Source organism: Herpailurus yagouaroundi, unplaced genomic scaffold, assembly GCF_014898765.1.
Source record: "Herpailurus yagouaroundi ecotype Mexico unplaced genomic scaffold, PumYag 28, whole genome shotgun sequence".
NCBI classification, from domain to species: domain Eukaryota; kingdom Metazoa; phylum Chordata; class Mammalia; order Carnivora; family Felidae; genus Herpailurus; species Herpailurus yagouaroundi.
In genome coordinates, this window is record NW_024412376.1 from 112,681,056 (window position 1) to 112,705,048 (window position 23,993).

Consider the following 23,993-nt stretch of genomic DNA (forward strand, 5'->3'; position numbering starts at 1 on the left):
GGGGGGCTGGTGAAGACTCTATCACAATCATTAAAGGTTTTAAGAACACACTTCTGGGCCTTTTGTAACAACCCCGCCTGTAGTTTATGCTAATGGCAAAAGATTCTCAGGTCATTTCATTCGACTGCCTACAAGCCCCTTTACTAGGAGTATAATGTTTGATAATGATATGGATTGTGCAGATGAGTATCAGGGGGACCAAAAAAAAAGCACTACAGAGCCCAGAAATGTACCACCTAGAAGATGTACCATTCTGAGATCCCTCTCTCTTTCCTAGGTCCATAGCTGGGAAACCCATTGTGCCCACTGTGTCCTTCCTAGGCCAGGCTCCCTAAGGAGAGATGCTATTCTGTGGCTGCTCCGTTTTTCTATTTTCAACTCTATGTAGGGGCGCCTGGGTGGCTTAGTCAGTTAAGCATCGACTTCAGCTCAGGTCGCAATCTCATGGTTCATGGGTTTGAGCCCTGCCTTGGGCTGTGTGCTAACAGCTCAGAGCCTGGAGCCTGCTTCAGATTCTGTCTCCTTCTCCCACTGCCCCTCCCCTGCTCACGCTCAGTCTCTGTCTCTCAAAAATAAATAAATGTAAAAAAAAAATTAACTCTTCGTAAATTTCTTGCCCCCCACCCCCAGAAGGCCAGACTCCTAAGAATACTAGATTTCTTAGGAGCCCCACTGCTCTGTTTTATCTTTCCCAGCAGCCAAGCAGAGATCTGATTCACCCCACTTACACACTGTTCTTATCTCCCACCTCTGACAGTTTGTTCCCTTTCTTTTCCTGTCTTTCTTACTTTGCCTGGCTCTCCCATTATAAATCAACATTCACAAGGATGTTCATATACATCTACTTCTAGCAGAGTATAAGGTGGTATACATTTTACCTCAGCAAGACCTAATATAGGAATTAAATGTTTCAGCTTTAGAGCTAGTCTCTCTAGGTTTAAACTCAGGCCAACTCACTAGTTATATCGCATAGAGTAAGTTACTTAACACCTCTGTGCCACACTTTCTTCACCTGTGAAATGGAGGTGACACCAATCTCAGGGAGCTAGAGTGAGAACCAAATGAATTAATACATGTAAAGTGCCCAGAACAGTGTTTGGCAATATAGTAGACACTCAATAAATTCCAGTTATTATTAACATAAAAATTAATTATTATCTTCATTATATTTATTAAGAAAGTAAATTAGAAAAAAGTCTCAATAATAATTCAAGACTCTATACTAATGCCATTATATCTGTGCCTTAGATCCTCAAATCTAATCATGTAATTTCCTACTTTTCCTTTTTATCACAGGACAGAAAACGGAGTATTATCATGGAACATTTAAAATTTCAGATCTACAAGTCAATAGAAATTCTAGACAAAACAACACATACAACCTTAAGGACTTAAAGGAGATGAGTGAGAATTTGGTAAGTCAGATGTATTCTTTCTGTTTTAAAACAATGTTGAAGGAAGAGATTTGTGGATCATTTCCCTGAATATTTCTCAAAAGACTATTTTCAGACCACTTGCATTAAATCACCTTGAAAATTCCTAGGCCCCATTCCAGACCCACTGAATCAGTGTCTAATGGGATGGGTTGGCAGGGACGGGGGAACAAGGAAATCTCCATCCTGATAAACAGTGATTCTGATAAACCACCCTTTGTGACTCTACCACCTTATCTAAAGGTAAGAGAATTGGGGCATCTAGGTGGCTCAGTTGGTTAAGGGTCTAATTGTTGATTTCAGCTCAAGTCATGGTCCCAAGGTCATGGTATCAAGCTGCATGTTGGGCTTTGCACTGAGCCTGGAGCCTACTTAAGATTTTCTGTCTTTCTCCCTCTGCCCCTCTCTCTTCCTTGCTCTCTCTCTCTCTCTCTCTCTCTCTCAAAAAAATAAATAAATAAATAATAAAAATAAATAAAATAATAAAAATCCATAAATGGAAGTGAACAAATGCAGAGTGCATTTATGATAGTAATACTGTGTTTGAAAGTGGACTTTTAAATATCAATAAATCATGTATTTCTCAGAGTGAAGGAGCTTCACATGCAAAGACTGAGATAGGTAATGACAGATTACAATCATGAGCACATGCAAGGCCCTTCACTGGCTGTCATTATTTATTACTCTCATTTTTTTCACAAAACGTACTCCCATTCACCTCCCTCAGCAGGCAACCCTTCTTTGTGCCACATGTATTCTTTTGTTTGTATTCATTCCTGTAAAAATGTATTTTGTTGTTTTGTGTGCACATGCTTTTAATTTATTCTTTGTGTTATAAATCATTCATCTTAGTCATTTTGGGCTACTACATCAAACTACCAGATACTGAGTGGCTTGTAATATCAGATATTGGTTTCTCAAAGTTCTGGAGGCTGGAGGTCTGAGATCAGGGAACAGCCAGGTCAGATTCTGATAAGGACCCTCTCTCAGGTTGCAGACTGCAGACTTCTCAGTGTATACCCACATAGTGGAGAACAGACCTAAAAAGCTCTCTGGGTCTCATTATAAGGGCAGCACCAACCCCACTCATGACCTAATCACCTCTCAAAGGCCCCACCTCCTAACACCATTACATTGAGGGTTAGCATTTCAACATGAATTTGGGGGCAGGAAACAAATATTCAGTCCATGGCATCACTTTTTGTTTCATGCCTTTTTACTCAGAACTTTTTTTAAAGCTCTGTCCATGTTGCTAAATGTACACATAATTCACTGCTATTGGCTACTACAAAATGGTTTATAGTGTGTTTTGCCATATTTTACCTCCTACCTATCATCCCAAGAAATGCTGCACTAAATAGACTCCTACTTGTCCCCTATAGACCTGTGCAAGTTCTTCTGTGAGCAGAATTACTGGGTCACTGGGTGTGTACCCACTTAATTTAACTAATTAGTGTGGATTGCTCTTCAGAATGGCTGACCCAGTGTACACGCCCATCTGCAGTGCATAAGGATTCCTATGTCCCCACATCTTTGCCAACACTTGGTATTATTTGGCTTGCTGACTTCTGCCAGCCTAATAGGCAATAAGTTATGTCTTTTTGTGATTTAATTTACATTTTTCTAATTACTGAGTTTGTGCATTGTTAAATATGCTTGTTAGCCTTTCGAGTTTTCATTTTTATAAATTGCTTGTACCTATCCTTTACCTGTTTTTCTGTTAGAGTCATTTTGTTTTATTAGTGTTATTTTCTAGAAGTTCCTTATATTTTCTAGATATGAACAGTTTGCTGGTTGAGGAAATTATAATCATCCATTCTATCTTCTATTAATTTGGACCATGTTGTCCTTCATGAAATAGAAATCCATCATTTTGAAATGATGATCTTCATCAATTTTGTCTTATGTTTGTGTTTTTCAAGTTTTTTTTAAGAAGGCATTCCCTCTTTCAAGTCAGCAAAATATTTTACTTTATTTTCTTCTATGAAGTTCAAAATTTTACCTTTTATATTAAGCCTTCAATGTATCTAAAGTCTACCTTCGTGTGTGATGCTAGGTAGGAACCCAGGTTGTATTCTCCAAATAAGTTTTCCCAATTTAACTAAACAATCTTTCCTCCCAATGGCATGGTTGTTCAGCTCTTTACATTTCTTCACACCTGAATCTCGCAGAAAAGGAAACATGATCTATCTCCTCAAATTGCTTCATATCTCTTTGGAGATATGAGAGTAATGAGCATGAAACTGAACACCATGACATAATTAAGGACTAAATTGTATGCTGAGGACCATAAGGGCAGAAGAACTTCAAAGAAAAGGAAATTCAGCTAGGTTTCCCATGGTCAGGAAAGGCTTTGTATTATTTAGCCTTGTTTAAATGAAACAAGTGTCCTTTTTCCTCCACTCACCACCCAGTTACCTTCAGAAGTATGTGAATGGTTCATGCCTCATCCTGCCACTCCTGTTTATTGTTGCTGAATCCCAATGAATGAAACCAGATTCTTCTCTCTGCCCTATATGGGTGCTAATTAGACAGCCAAGAAAGACAGGTTGCAGGTCCTGCTCTTCCTCATAATTTGGGATTTACTGATTTGAATGCAAATGGAGATGCAAAAGTAAAATGAGCTCATGCTCAGATACTGCTAAAAAGACTTCAGTAACCAGACACCTGTAATTCATGACACTCCCAAATAGGTAGGTCACTTTCTTCATTATTATAAGTTCGGGTAGGATCACTGTCTGATGTAGTACTTCATTTGAAGAAACATATTTCAGAAATATCAAGAAATACTTTTAAATTACAGGGTCATTACAGATGTGAAAGTCATAACCTTGTAATTCCATAACAATAGCTAGCATGTACTGAGTGCCAAGCACTATGCTAAAGCACCCTACATGTATTTTAGTTAATCCTCAAAAACAACTTTATTAGGTAACTACAATTACTATCACAATTTTACAGATGGGAAAATCAAGGTACAGAAAAGTTAATTTACTCAAGATCATAGAGCTAGCAAATGTAGCTAGTAAATGATTACATATTCTTAATAAACTTCTGTCATCCATAAGAATAATCTGTGTGACTTTATTTCCCACCTACTATGCACAAAATTCCAGAAATCAAGTAATTATCCCCGGTACATTAGTCTATTTCAATTACACTGTCAACATAGGCCAGTGACCATCGTCTCATTAAAAAATGGGAACAGTTGGGAATTTTCTTAGGGATGTCTCCCCATAAAAAAAACACTCCCCCTGTGCCCAAGGAGCACTCAGGGACACCAGAAAAGGGCTTAAAATGATCCTCCAAATATCCTTAATGCTATGTCTCTAGAACTGTAGAAAAAAAGGAGCTTGGAAACAGAAAGAGATGCAGAGATAAACTAGTTAGAAACACTCTAAAGGAATTAGAAAACAAAAGTGAGAGATTGGGCTCTGATCAACACTGAAGCAGGAAGTGCTTCTACTGAGAAAAATTAGTCGAGATAAATTTAAACTTAGCAAAAGTATTAGTCCCAAAGTTTGGATTTGCAGAAGGTAAAAGAAGTAAAAGATGCTCCATGCTTGGTGTAGGATTGTGGCCCTATGCCTGGAGAGAAGATATTGGATTTGGAAGATTTAAGAAAAAACTAAGCAGACATTATCAAGAAACTTCATGTTCAGAGGTTAGAAAAATTGAATGGAGAGTATGGCCAAGTCCTTTCCTGAGAACACAGACCTACATTTATTTTGAAATTAAAGATTAGGCATGTTTAAAAGAGGAAGATGTGTAACACCTCTACCTTAATTTGAATCCTGGAAGAAAAAGATAATTGTTGTATATTTCATGTCTAATCTGCAATGTAACACTGCAAAGGAGGGATTATTATCCACACTTCAAGGATAAGGGAACTAAACCTCTGAAGTTAAGGTCCATAGCCAGTAAATGACAGAGGGGAGATTTGAAGCCATATAGGTAATTTGAATATGTGCTCTTTCCACTAAATTGTTCAACTTGTCAGGAAGAAACTCAGCTAATATAGGAAGCTCAACTCTGTGTCAATTCTTCTCCCATTTAATATTTAAATTTATAAAGATTATAAATCCCATATGCTGTGCTAGGTAATTTAAGCAACACATTGGGTTTACTTGTTATAAAAGTGTGTCCTCCTCCATAGTATCCTCACTTTCCTATTCAGTTTTTGGTCCAGCTTTATTGAAACACAATTTACAGATAACATTGTGTCAGTTTACAGTGTAAAGCATGTTGATTTGATGTATTGCAAAATGATGATCACTGTAACACTTCCATCATGTCACATAATTACTATTTTTTTGTGGTGAGAACATTTCAGATCTTATACTGTTAGCAACATTCAAGCAGCATTCAGTATTATTATCTATAATCACCGTGCTGTACATTACATCCCTAGAATGTATTCATCTTATAATTGGAAGTTTGTACCCTTTGATCAACATCTCCCTGCTTCTCCCACCCCTCCCCCTCAGCCTTGGTAACCACCATTCTATTCTGTTTCTATGAATTCATCTTTTTAGACTCCACATATAAGTGATATCATACAGTATTTGTCTTTGTCTGATTTATTTCACTTAACATGATGCCCTCAAGGTCCATTCATGTTGTCCTAAATAGCAGGATTTCCTTCTTTCTCATGGTTGAATACTATTCCATATGTATATATACATATATATATATGACATATTATTGTATTGTGTGATTTTGTGTATATATATATATATATATATACACACATGGTTGTGTGTATTCATGGTTGAATAATATTCCATATGTATATATACATCTATATATGACATATTATTGTATTGTGTGATTGTGTGTGTGTATATATATATATATATATATATACACACACACACATACATACACACACACACACACACACACAACATCACATCTTCTTTATCCATTTATCAATTGACAGGCACTTAGGTTGTTTACATATCTTAACTACTGTGAATAATGATGCAATGAACATGGGAGTACAAATCTCTCTTCTGTATGCTTGCTTTCATTTCCTTTGGATATATACCCAGAAGTATGATTACTGGGGCATATTATAATTCTACTTTTAATTTTTTGAGAAACCTCTATACTATTTATGATAGTGGTTGTACCAATTTACATTCTTCAAAAGAGTGCACATTCTTCAAAAGAGTTGCATCCTCTCCAACACTTGTTATCTCTTGTCTTTTTGATGATAGCCATTCCAAAAGGTGTGAGATGATATTTCATGGGGTTTTAATTTTCATTCCCTGATTATTAGTGATGTTAAGCCCCTATTCATGTACCTGTTGACTATTTTGCTATGTCTTCTGTGGAGAAATGTCTATACAGATCTTATACCCATTTTTAATCAGATTTTTTTTGGAGTTGTATAAGTTCTTTATATACTTTGGATATTAACCCTTTATCAGATGTATGATTTGCAAATATTTTCTCCCATTCCACAGGTTGTCTTTTCATTTTGTTGATGACTTCCTTTGATGTGCAGAAGCTTTATAGTTTGATGGAGTTCCACTTACCAATTTTTGCTTTTGTTGCTTATGCTTTTGGAATCATATTCAAATAATTGTTGCCCCAACCAATGTCAAGAAACATTTTGCTCTATTTTCTTCTAGAAGTTTTATGGTTTCAGGCCTCTTGTTTAAATCTTTAATCTTTAATTTTGAATGAATTTTTAATTTAATTATTTTCAGTTTAGTCTTTAATTTTGAATTATTTTTGAGAAGGAGTCAAGGGGCCCTATTTCATTCTTCTGCATGTGGTTATCCAGTTTTCCAACACTATGTATTGAAGACATTATCCTTTCTCCATTGAGTATTCTTGGCTGCCTTATTAAATATTAGCTGGTCATATATGTGAGCGTTTATTTCTGGGCTCTTGATTCCTTTCCATTGTTCCATGTGCCTTTTTATGTCAATACCATGCTGTTTTGATTATTATAACTTTGTATTAGACTTTGAAATCAGGAAGTGAAATCAAGAAGTGGCTTTGTTCTTCTTTCTCAAGACTATTTGGCTACTCAGGGTCTTTTGTGGCTCCATACAAATTTTAGGATTTTTTTTCTATTTCTGTGAGAAATGCCACTAGAATTTTAATAGAGATTGCATTGTTCTATAGATGCTTTGGGTAGTATATGCATTTTAACAACATTAATTTTTCCAATCCATGAACATGGAATATCTTTCATTTATTTTTGTCTTCTTTGATTTCCTGCATCAAAGTGTTACAGTTTTCACTTCCTTGGTTAAATTTATTCCTAAGTATTTATAACTTTTGATGCTACTGTGAATGGGATTATTTACTTTCTTTTTCAGATATTTCATTGTTAATATATAGAAATGCAGCCATTTTCTGTATGATTTTGTATCTTGCAACTTTACTGAATTCATTGATTACTTATCTGCTTTTTTGTGGGAATCTTTAGGATTTTCTCTATATAAAATCATATATCTGCAAATAAAGACAATTTATTCCTTTTTGATTAAGATACCTTTTATTTCTTTTTCCTGCTTGATTGCTTTGGCTAGAACTTCACTACCATGTTGAATAGGAGTGGTGAGAGTGGGCATCCTAGATATCTTGTTCCTGATCTTAGGAAGATTTCAACATTTCCCTGAGGTATATTGTATAATCTGTGGACTTGCCATAGTTGGCCTTTATTATACTGAGGTATGTTCTTTCTATTTACAACTTGCTGAACGTTTTTATCATGAAAGGGTGTTTCATTTGTCAAATGATCTTTCTGCATCTATTGAGATAATCATGTGATCTTTATCATGTGATCATTCTATTAATGTGTGTATTACATTTATTGATTTGTGTATGTTGAAGCATCCTTACACATCAGGAATATATACTGCTTGATCATAGTGTATGATCCTTTTAATATGTTGCTGAATTTGATTCACTAATTTTGTTGAGAATTTTTGCATCTATGTTCATCAGAGATTTTAGCCTATAGTTGTTTTTTTTAATTTTTTTAATTTAATTTATTTTTTAAAATTTATATCCAAATTAGTTAGCATATAGTGCAACAATGATTTCAGGAGTAGATTCCTTAGTGCCCCTTACCCATTTAGCCTATCCCCTCTCCCACAACCCCTCCAGTAACCCTCAGTTTGTTCTCCATATTTATGAGTCTCTTCTGTTTTGTCCCCCTCCCTGTTTTTTTTTTTTTAAATTTTTTTTCAACGTTTATTTATTTTTGGGACAGAGAGAGACAGAGCATGAACGGGGGAGGGGCAGAGAGAGAGGGAGACACAGAATCGGAAACAGGCTCCAGGCTCTGAGCCATCAGCCCAGAGCCCGACGCGGGGCTTGAACTCACGGACCGCGAGATCGTGACCTGGCTGAAGTCGGACGCTTAACCGACTGCGCCACCCAGGCGCCCCCCCTCCCTGTTTTTATATTATTTTTGTTTCCCTTCCCTTATGTTCATCTGTTTTGTCTCTTAAAGTCCTCATAGGAGTGAAGTCATATGATTTGTGTCTTTCTCTGACTAACTTCACTTAGCATAATACCCTCCAGTTCCATCCATGTAGTTACAAATGGTAAGATTTCATTCTTTTTGATTGCCGAGTAATACTCCATTGTGTGTGTGCGTGTGTGTGTGTGTGTGTGTGTGTGTGTGTATACACACACACCACATCTTCTTTATCCATTCATCCATCGATGGACATTTAGGCTCTTTCCATACTTTGGCTATTGTTGATAGTGCTGCTATAAACACTGGGGTGCATGTGTCCCTTCAAAACAGCACACCTATATCCCATGGATAAATGCCTAGTAGTGCAATTGCTAGGTAGTAGGGTAGTTCTATTTTTAGTTTTTTGAGGAACCTCCATACTGTTTTCCAGAGGTAGCCTGTAGTTTTCTTATAGTGTCTTTATCTGGCTTTGGTATGAAGATAATGTTTACCTTGTAAAATGAATGTGGGAGTGGTCATTCCTCTTCAATTTTTTGGAAGATTTTGGGTAGAATTGGTGTTATTTCTTTTTTAAATGTTTGGTAGAATTCATTAGTGAAACCATATGGTCCCGGGTTTTTCTGTATTGAAGGGTTTTGATTACTGATTCAACCTCCTTACTCCTTATTGATGTATTCACATTTTTAATTTCTACATGATTTAGTCTTGGTAGGTTGTATATTTCCAAGAATTTATCCATTTATTCCAGGTTATCCAATTTGTTAGTATATAAATTTTCACAGTCATCCCTTATGATCTTCTGTATTTTTGTAGCATCAGTTGTAATATTCTTTCATTTTCCAAATTTATTTGAGTCTTCTCTTTTTTTTTTCCTTAGTTTGCCAAAGGTTTTGTCAATTTTCTTTAACTTTTCAAAAAAACAAGTCTTAGGTTTTTTTTAATCTTTTCTATTGTCTTTTAGTCTCTATCTCATTTATTTCCACTCTGATCTTTGTTATTTCCTTCCTTCTGCTAATGCTAGTTTTTTCTTCTACTTCTTTCTTTAAGTTTTAATTCCAGTTGAGTTAACATAGTGGTATATTAGTTTCAGGTGAACAATAGTTTTTCCTTCTTTTTCTAGTTGCTTGAGGTGTGCAGTTAGATTGTTTATTTAACATCTTTTTTTCTTAATGTAGGCATTCATCACTATGGACTTTTATCTTAGAGCTCTTTTGCAGCATCCCATAGTTTTGGTATGCGTTTGTATTTTCACTTGCTTCAAGATTTTTTTTTTATTTTTCTTTTGATTTCTCCTCTAACTCATTGGTTGTTGAGAAGTGCATTGCTTAATTTCCACATATTTGTGAATTTTCTAGCTTTCCTCAGTTCTTAACTTCTAGTTTCATACCATTGTGGTCACAGAAGATAGTATGATTTCAATCTTCTTAAATATTTGCTAAGACTTGTTTTGTATCCTATGATGATCTACCCTAAAGAATGTTCTGTGTGTGCTTGAGAAGAATGTGTATTCTCTTGTTGGGTGGATTGTTGTTTATATGTCTGTTAAGTCCATTTGATGTAAAAAATGGTTAGGTCCAAGGGTTACTTGTTGATTTTCTGTCTGGATGATCTATCCACTGATAAAAATGGGATATTAAAGTCCTCTATTATTATTGTATTATTGTCTATTTCTCTCTTCAGGTCTGTCAGTTTTTGCTTAATTTATTTAAGTACTCTGATGTTAGGTACAATATTTATAATGGTTCTATCTTCTTGATGAATTGACTCCTTTATCATTATATAATGACATTCTTTGTCTCTTGTTACTAGTTTTGGCTTATGGTTTCTTGTTTGTACCAGTTTTTGAGGAGGAAGACAACAGAAAAACAACTATAATATGGGAAGGAGGTGGATGGAAATATCAGCATATATTTATTTAGCATAAATAATCTATGACTGGAGGGAAAATGTGGATGGTTGTTTTCTGAGAGAAGTTTTTTTGAGAAAGGAAGCAATATGAACCATCTCAAAACTTCCTGATAAAGTTATGAATATAGCACAGTCTTCACTCTACTGGATAATCTATTTAGATGATGGCTCATCATTCAGGAACTGTACAAGAGTCTAAGAGTAATGATTCATACCCTCTCTTTCTCACAGATTAATCAAATTTAGAGATTTCAAAGACAACACACCTGGAGAGGACAGGAACCTTCTAAAGAAATGACCTTTCCTTGCCTCAGGCATCTGGTTTAACTATCTTTAGTGCAACTTTAAATACACACAAATTACATATTTTCCTCTTCTAAAATGGTGATTCAGAGATCTAAGCATTTGTGGTATACTGAAAGTTAATAATTTATCCTTTATCACCCTTCACTGCAAACATTTTAATTTCTTGAATTTACTTTGCCTCTCAATCTCAGGAATACAAACCAATTTGGGATAAGGTTATCCAATATATTGCTACTTACTATGTGTGATTAAACAGTCAGAGATGTCCATCTGTTTCTTTCTGACATTCTACAAGGAAACACTGAGGAAGGACCAGTATAGTCAAATAAATAACTTTGATAATATCCTATAATGTCACAATCCATTTGCTGATACTATTACCTCATGGTTTAGAGTAATCATACTTCCATAGTACTCCAGTCACACACCCTTATTACACAGGATCCAATTGCCATCTCTAATAGACACAGCACTGGGTTCACAGCTGTGGGAGGTTTTGTTTTTTTTTTAAGGATTTTTGTGAACACAAAGTGACGTGATACACAAAAAGCCACCAAAGCTTCAAAATCCTGTAGATACCATCACTGCTCATGTTGGCCATGCCATACATAGGTTTAGAAAAATTATTCATAGCTGACTTTTTGATTCTTGGGTTGTACCAAAGATCTAGAGTTTTAAATAGATAGAACTTTTAAAAATTGCAATAAGAACTATAAAGATTATAGTCCTAATTTTAAAGGACAAAGAAAACAGACTGCCTTTGGAGGGGGATATAACAGTTTCTTGATCTCTTACATGCTGCCTGCTACACATCAGTGAGTAGGAGTTTGTTTTATTTATTTATTTATTTATTTATTTATTTATTTATTTATTTATTTATTTTAAGTTTACTTATTTAGTTTGAGAGAGAGAAAGAGAGTGTGTGCAAGTGGCGGGACAGCAGAGAGAGAGAGAAAGGGAGAGAGAGAATCCCAAGCAGGCTCCACATTGTTAGCACACACCCCAAAAAGGGGCTTCAACCCACGAACCACAAGATCATGACCTCAGCCAAAGTTAGATGCTTAATCGACTGAGCTGCCCAAATGCCCCAATAGAGGCTTTTACTAAAAACACACTTGTGTGCTCATCCCAAGGTCAATTGGCTCATTACTTTTTCACCTTGGGCAAGTCACTTCCTCATCTCTGTAATGCAGATAATAATAGTATTCACCTCAGAGGGTTGAGGAAAAAAGCAAAGGAGCTCATAAATACAGTGGACTTTGTGCTTGCTGCATAGGTGATCCACAACAGTGATGACTATTCCTACTATAATATCTATTGTAGTCTCACCTGGGAGGGGCTTTCCACAAGCAATGAAATTACCTGAAAATGTCCATAAGGCAAAAGACTTCCCATCAGTAATTCATAGTCAATTTGCTTTTTTCTCCAGAAGCATTGATCTAAATCTGATGAAAAGCTCATTAAAAACTCTTGCAAGTTTCCTGGTAATGGCAAGGCTTTCTGATAAATTCTCACTTTTTTTCATGCATTCATTCAACAAAAACATGCTACATTTATACATAGTATGGAACAAGAAAAGATCAATCACCACACTTAACATAAAGGGTTTGCAGTTGAATAAAGGAGATAATATGTTTGCATAAATAACTATATTAAGGGAATAGTAGTAAGTATAAGATGGATTAGAAAAATCACAACAGAAAGAGGAAAGATTAAGGAATAACCACAAAGAAGCTTCAAGGAATAACCACAAAGAAGGTATTATCTGAAATAGACATTGAAGGAGAGATACGATTCAGAAAAGCAGAGCCAGCAGAATGGGGGAGGGTGCTATAGTTTCAAGGAATAGCCTGAGAAGGGCAAGTATAAAGGAAACAAGGGCCAGGGCTGACAGGTACACATGGTTGAAGACTGGACAGGATGGAAAATGGGCAGAAGGGGAAGTCCTTGAATATCTGACTCTGTAACCAGAGGCCCAAATGAATTGTGCTTTACTCTTTGTACTTAGAGTTCAGCTCTTGTAGGAAGGCAATCTCAATTAGGACTTATTTAAGGCAAAACAAGTGTTGTTTTTCTAAAGCATCTCTTATACTGTTCTTTGTGTGCTAATCTTATTGTAATTAGGAAAAAGCAACAGGATCTGAAGTTTTCTTCATGGCACATTGGTGAGTCCTTTAATTTTCAGGGCTCATCTGCTGTGACAGTGGAAGAAACTGCTTTTATATTCCATTGGCCAATCTTCAGTGGCATATCTATCTTAAGTTTACAGTGTCAACCCTGAAACACCTCCTATGTAACTACCAAGACTGCTGAGAGGAGCCCAGTTGGGGAGCATCTGACAGTGAAAGGCTGGCGACATGTGTAAACAGGGTTCTTTCCGGAATGAGAGCTGAATGGTTGGGCGAGGCTGTGTGTTGGAGTTAACAGCCTCTCCCTCACTCTTTTATTAAACACCCAACTAACCTTCAGTTGCCCTTTTAGAACTTAATCTCAGTGCAACTTCCAGCATTACAAAATCATCAAGCATAACGAGGTACTAGCCTGAAAGGGGGAGGCTCTCTGTTAAATTAAGAGACTAATCCCAACTATCAGACTCTGCCAATGCCCCCAGAAAGGAGGTGGGATAAATTTATTAATCAGTATCTCTATTAGCTTCTGTGAATAATAAATTTATAACAAACTGGCACGCAGTTAAAAAAAAAATCGTCCTTTGAAACTTCTACAAATTTAGAATGCCAAGTTATTGGCAGAATGTTTCTTATAAGGCAAGCCTTATCTTCTAGGAAAGATTAATCATTATTTTAGGGTCTAAGAAAGCTAGTTCATACGTAAAATCCACTCAGCAATAAAGTTTATGTTCATGTTTTCCCTGATTTTCCCTTGCTGAAAATCCCTTTTTGGTAGAAACCCATTTAGCCAGTCCTTATGCCCTAGTATTTCTCAGAGTGTTTTCCTCAGGCTACCAGGATCACTTGAAGATCCTGGGGCTCACAGGCTAATCAAAGAGGCTTTATAGGGGCAGGGTTTTGAATTTGTATTAGAAAGAAGAAAACTTCTTTATTTCTATGATTACTAAAGTCACTTAAACCAAAGATGGAATTGATGCTGGGTGCAGATATTCTTCTCAGCAGGCATGTGGCCAGATGAATGATGTCATCTAAAGCCAAAAACTTAATCCAATATCTTCACCAACAAGTTATGAACAGCCAGCAGAACAATTGTGGGTGGAATTTCAGAGGATAATTACAAATCAAACTTCTATAAATACGCAACTGCTATTTGCTTTTCTTCCTTTTACTACTTGACACTCCTCTCCCTGTTTTTGTTGTTGTTGTTTTGTTTTGTTTTTACCTTTTTTTTGCTTTTGGATCTCCCCCCAGATACTGAGTAAAAGACTAGCTATGTGTTGTGTAACAAAAAAAGAAATTAAATTTAAACAGTTCCATTTCGAGCATATGAACTGCACATTTCCTCAGTCCATTTAAGCTTTTCTTATGTAAATACAAATAAATGTATATTTTGGATACTGGCATTTTTTTTTTTATTTTCTAAATACTACCTTTGATCTTCAGGTTTATAAATATTACCAATTATAGCTTGATAAATGTTATACTTTCAATCAACCAACTGTTTATTTTATAACTTATTGTTATGGGTTCTGTGAAAGAACCTGAAGCAACATGTACATCATATTTATCAAGGAGGCTGTGTGATTGATAAGAAGAGATGAAATCACAAGCAGAAGATCTAAACTTAAGTCCCAGTTTATTATCCACCTGATGCCAGGGAAATTTATATAATGTCTTCAAGTGTCAGCTTCCTCTTCAAATAAACTAAGAATCAAAATAATTTTTATTCCATACCATTATTGTAAGGGTTAAATGCGATTAGGAGTATTTTGTTTCCCAGTTAAGCACTTGGGAATGCCTGACAGTGCTAAGGAAGTCATGACTTGTTCCTTGATCTCTGAAACAGCTTTCCATTTATTCCATTTATTTTTTCCATTTATTCCATTTATTTCCATTTATTTTTCCATTTATATTTGTGTATTGAGTTGGTCTTCTTGCGCCTTAGGGATTTGGGACATTGCTTTTACACATTTGGCTCATCACATTCATCAAATGTGAAATGGAATGCTCAAATTTAGATGACACTGTCGCCACCAAGTGGTCATCAGGAGATATTGCAATCCAGTATCCAGGTGTGCTAAGCCACAGCCACATGATGTCAGATCAGGCAATTAGAATTCTGTGCAATAAGGCTTATCTTCTTCTTCCTTCGTGATATGAAATGAGTGATAAAACTCTAATCTAAATCTTCAACACCATCTTACTCTTTATTCCTCTCTGATTTACCCTAGGGCCCACAATCAAAAACAATTAAAAAATCGTTGGCTCTCCCATATCCCTAATGCCTCTTTATACTTTCCACCAAAGACCTACGAAGAAATCTGAGACCTGAAACACCAGGATGGGGTCTAGGGAACCACCAGAACTTCATTGCCAAAATATACATAGCATTTTTTGTGTGTGTTTAATCTTTATAACCCTATGAGCAGTATATCAATATCTCAGTTTGGAAACTGAGGCTCAGGTTGGGTTCGGTCACTTACAAGGTTGCCCAGTTCATGAGCGGCAGGATAGGCTTCAAATCCAGTACTCAACCAAGGTTCTTTCCACCATCTCTCAAGGTTTCCCTGGATGTCCCACCTTGGCTCTATATCTTTTACTTTACCTTCTATATAATTTTAGGAAGATATCTTCTATTCTGGATATCTATGTCAGCACATTAGAATCACCTGGGGAGATTTTTAAAAATACGAATGCCTAGATTCCCTCCAGATCAATTATAACCAAGACTCTGAGATAAGGGCTCCAGCATCTATAATTTTAAGGAAAAAAATGCCAATGATTCTGCTGCACTGTGAGAGTTAAGAACCACTGGTTTAAATAATATTACTCATGTTAAAACTTCTTTTTATTGTTTTAGCATTTAGTCAGGGGGATATCCTTACTAAAAAATATTAACACAGAGTTTCTGTCTTGTAATAACAGGTGGATGAGATATTTATAGATTCGGCCTTGAACAAGCATTATATCAAGAACCAAGTAGTGAGACTGACGTATGTATATTTGGGCAAAGGTGGAGTCACAGCCTGGAGGGACATAGGGCAAAGGAGATGGGAATTCTTCACATATTGTTGCCTCTGTGAGCTTGGCTCTTGCCTAGGATTTCTCATGAATAGCATCTCTATAGTGGTTTGGAGATATACTGCTGGCCACCATTTTTAAAATGTAAAAACTAAGATGCAGGGAGGTTAAGTGATACATTCAAAGTTCCCCAAGTGACAGAACAAGGATTTAAACCCCATCAGCTGATTATAAGGTCTGGGACTAACAGAACCTGTGGCCTTGGGAAAACCCAGCAGCATGTCACTGCATACACCAAGTTCTTTCTTTCAGACATGTCATTTCAAAAATAAGAAGGCCAAGTTGGCTACATAATGGGATCATAAGTTTTACTTGTAACAAAGTCCCAGTAACAGGAGGCATGCCCAAACAAAAAGAGGTTCCTGTTTTAATAAGTTTTCTGTTTGTTATGGTAGAAGGGGGAAGTTCATATCAATTGCTGAAATAGCTCAGAGGTTTCAATTGTGTTATTTGGAAATCATGTAGCAGAACACACACATAATAAATACAAATCTATGGACCTGTATGACTCATCTTCTTAAAAATGTATATATTCAAAGAGATTTATATTAAGAAATAATCACTTTTATCACCAATAGACTAATGCCTTATTGGAAGACTTATTCCACGTTCCTTATACCTTTACTAAATAGCCAGTGAACTCCAGAAGAATTTTATAATATTAATTGTATAAATTGTATAATATTTAGGAGATAAAAAGCACATATTTGTTGAAATTTTCTAGAGTTCACATCCTCTATTTTCAAATTCTGATTTGCCATACCATTCTAGCAATATTATTACAGTCTTGTGAACAAACTCCTTTGAATTTATAGTCATTATCATTATGTAAGTTTTTGTGTGTGTCCAGAGAAACTCCACCTTGTAAACAAGGTCTTCCCTTTGATTCAAGAGGGAATACATTTGACAATTGGACATAAAATTCTGGTTATTATATCTTCACATTCTAGAACCTAAATGGACCACAATATATAAAAAGCCTCAAAATCAATATGATTTCCTCTTTTTTTAGTCAAAAGATTTGGGACAATAAGGCCTATAGTGCTTTTCAGAGCTTGGGTCTTTTTAGGTGTAAAAATAAGAGATATAACAGATCAATACATAGATTTCAATTTTTTAAAGACCTTTAATTGTTTGGCTTTCCTAATTTAAGAGGAAAAACTGAATACTATAGGTAAAGGGACTTGAACTGGTTCATATGAAGAAAGTTCAAATAACTGGACATGTGTAATCTAGGGTAGACTCAAAACCAAGAATGCTGTTGTCTTCAAATACTTTATGTGGAAGAGAAAATTAAGGTTCTATATATGTCCCAACTAGACCTAAGCTTAATGTAATGGAAGATATAGGAAGACATATTTCAACTCAAAATGAAGAATTCTCTTAAAATCAGAGCTGACCAAAGAGAAATAGCCTCTTGAGGGAAGTAAATTTCCCATCAGTTTAATTACTGTACTGGGATTAGAGGGCCACTTATCACAAATGCTGTAAAGGTGGTTTAGGTATCAGATACATGAGCGATTGGCCAAAGAGACCACCAAAGTTTCTTCCAATTCTCAGACGTTATGATTCTGAGAAAATATTTTTTGATATCTGAGTCTTACCCAACTGCTATAACAAGCCTTCAAATTAATGGGGGAAATTTACAAAAAACATAATGGAAACTCGAAGAGACAACATATGAAATGACCTTGGGTCAGAGAGTGACATACAGATGAATGTCAATGTGAGAGGATTAGTCCTTGACATTTGCAGCAATTAAGATATAATTTAGGAGCATTAAGTATAGGAAAGAGTATGATATCCAATGTATTCTTGGAATAAATACCCTTCTCTTGTATGTTGTAGGCCAGAGGAAGATGGTGTGAAAGTAGATATCATTATGATATTCCAGTTCCCCTCTCCTGAGCAAAGAGCCATGATAAAGGAGAAAATCCATAGCATCTTAAATCAGAAGATAAGGACCACAAGAGCCTTGTCAATAAATGCCTCCTCAGTTCAAGTTAATGGTAAGTAGGTGCACCTTCTATGGGATGTGAAGTTTTCTATTAGGTCAATTTTATGTCTAATCTTAACCTTACTTGCCATTACTTCCTTTCCAAATAATAGAGTTTAGATGGAAAAAAAATTCAAGTTAAAAATATGACATTTTGGGGCGCCTGGTGGCTCAGTCGGTTAAGCGTCTGACTTCAGCTCAGGTCACGATCTCGCGGTCCGTGAGTTCCAGCCCCGCGTCGGGCTCTGGGCTGATGGCTCAGAGCCTGGAGCCTGCTTCCAATTCTGTGTCTCCCTCTCTCTCTGCCCCTCCCCCGTTCATGCTCTGTCTCTCTCTGTCCCAAAAATAAATAAACATTAAAAAAATTAAAAAAAAAAAAAAAGAGCTGCCCAGAGGGCAGTCAACTTGTTAAAAAAAAAAATATATATATATATATATATACATATATATATGACATTTCAAGGTTTTATTTTTCTCTGTTGAAAACATGTCTGAAGTTAGTTGTCAAGTGGTTTATCCTATAGGTATTGACTGGTACTTATCATAAAATAAGGAGACCTTACCACTAACAGAGAATTAATCTGACTCAGCCACTGCCTTCATGACTAAGCAAGTGAAAATACCAACCATTTAGCAACAACTACTTTTCTAAGTGGGACCTTCCTAAAACACAAGGTCATTTGTTGCCTTTTAAAAATATGGATAGTTTCTGTATATAGTCAAGTTATGAAGTTTCTGTTTTTTCCTATGGGCATTTGGGAATATGGTAAACCAACTTTGTAGCCACTAAAGCCATCTTCTAAGTGATGCTTTAAAAATCACTGAGCTAGAAAAAAATCATTAGAACCATTATACTATACCATTATCACTTCTCTGAACAGGAAAATCAGTCTTTATCAAGGCCTTCTCTATGCCCTTCACGTGCAGCATCTAATTTCTATATTCTTATGAAATAGGCAAATTTATCTTTTATAGATATAAAAGATAAAAAAGTAAGGACTCTAATAATTAAAATAAGATTCAAGTCTAGATCTCTAATTTCTTGAGAGACTCTATATAAAAAGGGTTCTGTGGTCAAACACATCTTAGAAATTTTGTCTATGATATTCATCTCTTACGTTAGCATATTAAAGGCTCTGAGGAGTCCAGCCAGACAGAAACCTGTTCACCCTTGTACATTAAGCTGCCTCCACAAGCACCTACTTCTGGCAGACAAGTGCAGATTTCCCCTACAAATTACAATGGACACCAGACTTAAGAGAAGCACAAAGGAAGTGATTAATATCAGAGGTGAAACAGGATGCCCTGCCCTTGTAAGGGTCTGGCTGACTCTTCAAGAGGAAACCTGACCAGGAAGTGAAAATATGAGGGAATGGGATGGGCAGGAGTCTGCTGAAGTGACAAAGAGTCAGCTACTCCGGGAATAAAGCCTGGGACCTCTCCCAACCCAGGAGGGAAGGGCTTAATCCACCTTCTTTGTTAGGTGGGGAAACAAATGAATCAATGTTGTGAAATAGTGGCAATTCTGATAAATTATATGATGTGTTACAATTATAATTTCCAATAACCAGTTAATTTGGCAGAAATTTAAAAGCCTGAGCTATCTGAAACCAGAAATGAAGCATGAAATGGTTATCAGTTGCCTACCTTTTGTTTTTTCACAGGGTCAGTTTGTGTGCTATAGTTTATTTTAATGACTAAGAAATTATTAAAAGGCAGGGTGTGCTGATTGAGAACCTATTTTGATCCCACTGAGTCACTGCAAGACCACCCAAGTAATTGGCCCATGACTTCACCTCCATTCTCTCAACAGTAAAATTGCACTAATAATGTTTGTTCTTCCTACAACCATAGAAATAGCATGAGGATATATAAGAAAGTAGAACATATGCAACAAATAGGCCATTACCACTTAGAAAGCTAGTAAGTTGTACATGTGCTTTGTACACAATGCATGTGATTAGTAGTAGAATAAGCCAGAACCTTCATGGTTTCAAAATTTCCAAATGTAAAAGGATCAGTGTTTACTAGCATGTAGGAAAACCCATTTAGTGAAAAGCTCAGTATTATCCTCAAGGCAATTTTTACAGGCAAAATCATTGCTCTCTAGGAACACTCAATCTGGGGGATTCCCAATGAATGGAAAACTGCCAAAATTCTAAACCAAGTCTAGAAATAACCCTGCAGCCCAAGATTATCTGTCATTTGTCAAGAATCTGTGTTTTGTTTTGTTTTGTTTTCAGGAAAAAACAAAACTATGTGGTGTGGGTCCTTTATGGGATGCAATGTGTCAAAGCAAAGCTAAAATCAACTTCTTTGCATTGAAAACACCATAGTTATGAAAGAGCAGCTCACTGTTCACATTTGGTTCATGTGTGCTCCAGTTCCTCTGATGTTACTTACAGCGTGCAGAGCCCTAATTACTAGATTACTCTCAACTCAAAGTATGTTAGAGGGTCACTCTCATGTCTAAGGTGTTAATGTTTATTTCTCTCCTACACATGAAAAGTAAAATTCTTTGGTAAAAATTAGGTATGTTCACTGGTTGAAATAAATAAAATACTTTATCCTCATTCTGCTCATAAGCCTTTTTACCTTGAAAATCATCACAGTTTTCATATAACCTTCCACTGATTTCAATTTAAATACTCATGTTTCCTTTGTCAGAATCCTAACTGTTGGAAATTGACAGAATTTAACTTTATATTCTCTCCAATAATTGGTTTTTACTAATACTTAGCAGATGTTGGGTAAGAATACACAAGTTTATTCTTCAGAAAAAAAATCATTTTGATACTTTAGAAACTGTGTTTTAGAAGTATTATTCAATATAGTTTATTTGGGTGGTTTATTTTTTCATTCCAGCTCAGTTGTTCTGACTGAGGCTGGATTTGAGCCTGGAGGTCCTGTCTACTTGCTGCCTCTTTCCCCATTTCACTTCCCCCCGGAAATGAAATCCAAAGAGGTTGTATCCTGCACAATTAGAAAACAACTGTTCTGTATTAACACAAACTATTTATGAATTTTAATCATCCACTGTTTGTGCCTTAATCACCCACTGCTTGAGGATTTATCCACCTAATTAGAGGTTGCCTACAAATCTCTATAAAAATTGTATACATATCCTGTTTTATTGGGTAGCCATTCTCCTGAATATTTGTTCAACTGTCTAGAATCCATACGTAGTCAATATCCTCTGGTAATTTCTGGTTATTGAGACCAACTGAGAGAATATCATATTATCATTCTATGTTTTCTTTTGTTTTTCAGCAATGAGCTCATCAACAGGAAAGCTAACTGTCCAAGCATGTAAGTCTAGTTAGCTTATTAAGAAAAGTTCAGTTTCCACATCAGAAGAGAAAATATCTTCAAATATTAGCTCATAATTTCCCATCCATGTCATACATTTTCTTTGGAAGAGAATAACAATTGGACAATAAACAAGTATTTTTTTTTCTAGCTCTGAAACCAATCTTTACATCATGTTCAAGAAAAACATTTCACATGGTAGGAATTTGGGGGCAATTTGAATAAACTATTTCTGGCTTGGAATAAATGGGCTTGCTTTTCTAATTTTGAAAAATGCTATGAAATGTTCTTTCTTTTGAGAAAGGAAATAATGAGAAAGTGATAAATGGGGAGGAAATAGACTCCATTATTCGTGACTGAGCTATAAAATGTGCTTATTATGTTCATTTTCATGATTGACACCAGCTCCACTCACTCCCTTCATATCACTATGGCCTAAATTTTGAAAGATTTAATCAAAGTGGTGATGACTTTGAGCAAAAGCATTCATGCATTTGTTTCTGTGTCTTACAAACAAACTATATGTATCTATTCATTCATTCATTCATTCATTCATTCATTCATTTGTTCAACAAATATCTTTTTCACATCTACCTAGTGCCAGAAAGTGAATACCACTATGAATAAGACAAGATCCCTCCTCTGAAATTAAGAGTTCAAAGGTAGGGGAAAATATAAATAAATCAGGAAATGTTAAAATAGGGTGATAAATGCTACAACAGAGAAAGTGCACAGTGCTATGAGAGCCAATCACAGAGTCAGCTTAACCTGGTCTCACAGAGTCAGAAAGTGATCCCTAAGACAGGAGAGACCATGAGTCAAGTGACAAGTGGGATGAGTGTCCTTGCCAGGGGGAGCAGTATGTAAAAATGTCATTAGAAAAGCAGGAACATGGTCATTTATTGTAATTGAAAAATGTCAGTGTACCTGGAACATAGAATGGGGGGTGGGGAGCATGGGAAATGGATATGATTAATAGTGATCAAGGACCAGAATGATGCTGAAACATTTCAATTTCATTTGGAGGGCAGTGGGAAGTCACTCACTCAGATTTCAGTATAGAGAATGGATTAGAAGAACAGGACTAGAGGCAGGGCGATGAGCTGGGAAGCTGTTGCAACCCTCCAGATGAGAAAAATGGTTGTCTAAACTAGAGTAATGGCAGAATGGTAGAGATTTCTACAATGACTGGCCACAATGGAGTGTAGTCAGTATCAGTAAAATGAGTTTTCTTTTGTGATACCCAATTAGTTGGAACAAGAATTGAATCTACTATATTTTCCTTATTAGCACCATGTTCTAAACAGGCTTAATTCTTAGGAACTTAAGCAGCAAAGTAATCTCTGATCTGACGCACATAATAGAGTACATATTTAGTCCCACCAATAGTGAATGGGATGTTTGTGTGGAAACATGGAACTCTTGACCCTGAAGAGTAAGAAACTGGTCATTATATAGTTAACCCATGCACACCTTAGGAACTAGTCATACAGAAAAATGTATGGGAGAAGGAGTTTCAGCAAATGGGCAATTACTTGTCTGGTGAGTTCTACAGATAAAAACTTGTACTTTTTACTGTGTAAAAATGTGTCAAAGTAACACGCTGGATCATCTGAAACTGGGAAGCAAAAATTATAGTAGGAGCTCCCAGGATATCTAGATAATTGATACCGTAAGTCTTCAGGAAACATAACTTTGTGATATATCAACCCTTTGTAGTTTAACATAACTTTAGTAGGCAATATATATACCCACATCTATAAATGCAGGGATGAGCAAAACATCAGCATATCAGGAAACACAGAGGATAGGTGTTAATATTGTACATGTTTACATAATGACAGATGCAAATATTGCATTCTAGTACTCTATTAGGTACTCTGAATCAAAGACTATGGAGATATTTCTTATAACTTAGTGATTTTATCTCTTACAGGTTGTGGTAAACGAGTTGTTCCATTAATAGTCAACAGAATAATGTCTGGAGACATTGCAGCCAAGGCTGCCTGGCCATGGCAAGCTTCCCTTCAGCGAAATAACATACATCAGTGTGGGGCCACCTTGATTAGTAATACATGGCTCATCACCGCAGCACACTGCTTTAAGAAGTAAGTTATTGACTGTTAGTTGGCCCTCAATACTGCTAAAAAACTGAGTGTTATGTTCTGATTAATAACCAACGTCCCCCAATATTACCGAGGTAAATGAGAAAATTTTCTTTCAGGCTTTTTTCTAATGTGTTATAGTTGCATACGTATTTGCAAAGTCAGTGAGGGTAGTAGTCCTTATCCTAGCATTCATTCGTCATGTCCTCACAGGTTTTGGTGGCTTTTTTGGAGTATAGTTGACACAAATGTCACATTAATTTCAGGTGTATAACA

General features: G+C 36.0%; 1 protein-coding gene across 1 annotated transcript in view; it reads left to right on the top strand.

Annotated features, from left to right (window-relative positions):
• TMPRSS11A (transmembrane serine protease 11A) overlaps positions 1-23,993 on the top strand; it is a 62,705-nt gene that overhangs the window by 16,093 nt on the left and 22,619 nt on the right. Inside the window, exons 3-7 of the mRNA XM_040482098.1 lie at positions 1,297-1,415; positions 16,152-16,219; positions 18,156-18,316; positions 21,574-21,612; positions 23,549-23,720. Of these exons, the coding sequence (XP_040338032.1) occupies positions 1,297-1,415; positions 16,152-16,219; positions 18,156-18,316; positions 21,574-21,612; positions 23,549-23,720 (559 nt within the window). The remainder of the gene's footprint in view (positions 1-1,296; positions 1,416-16,151; positions 16,220-18,155; positions 18,317-21,573; positions 21,613-23,548; positions 23,721-23,993) is intronic.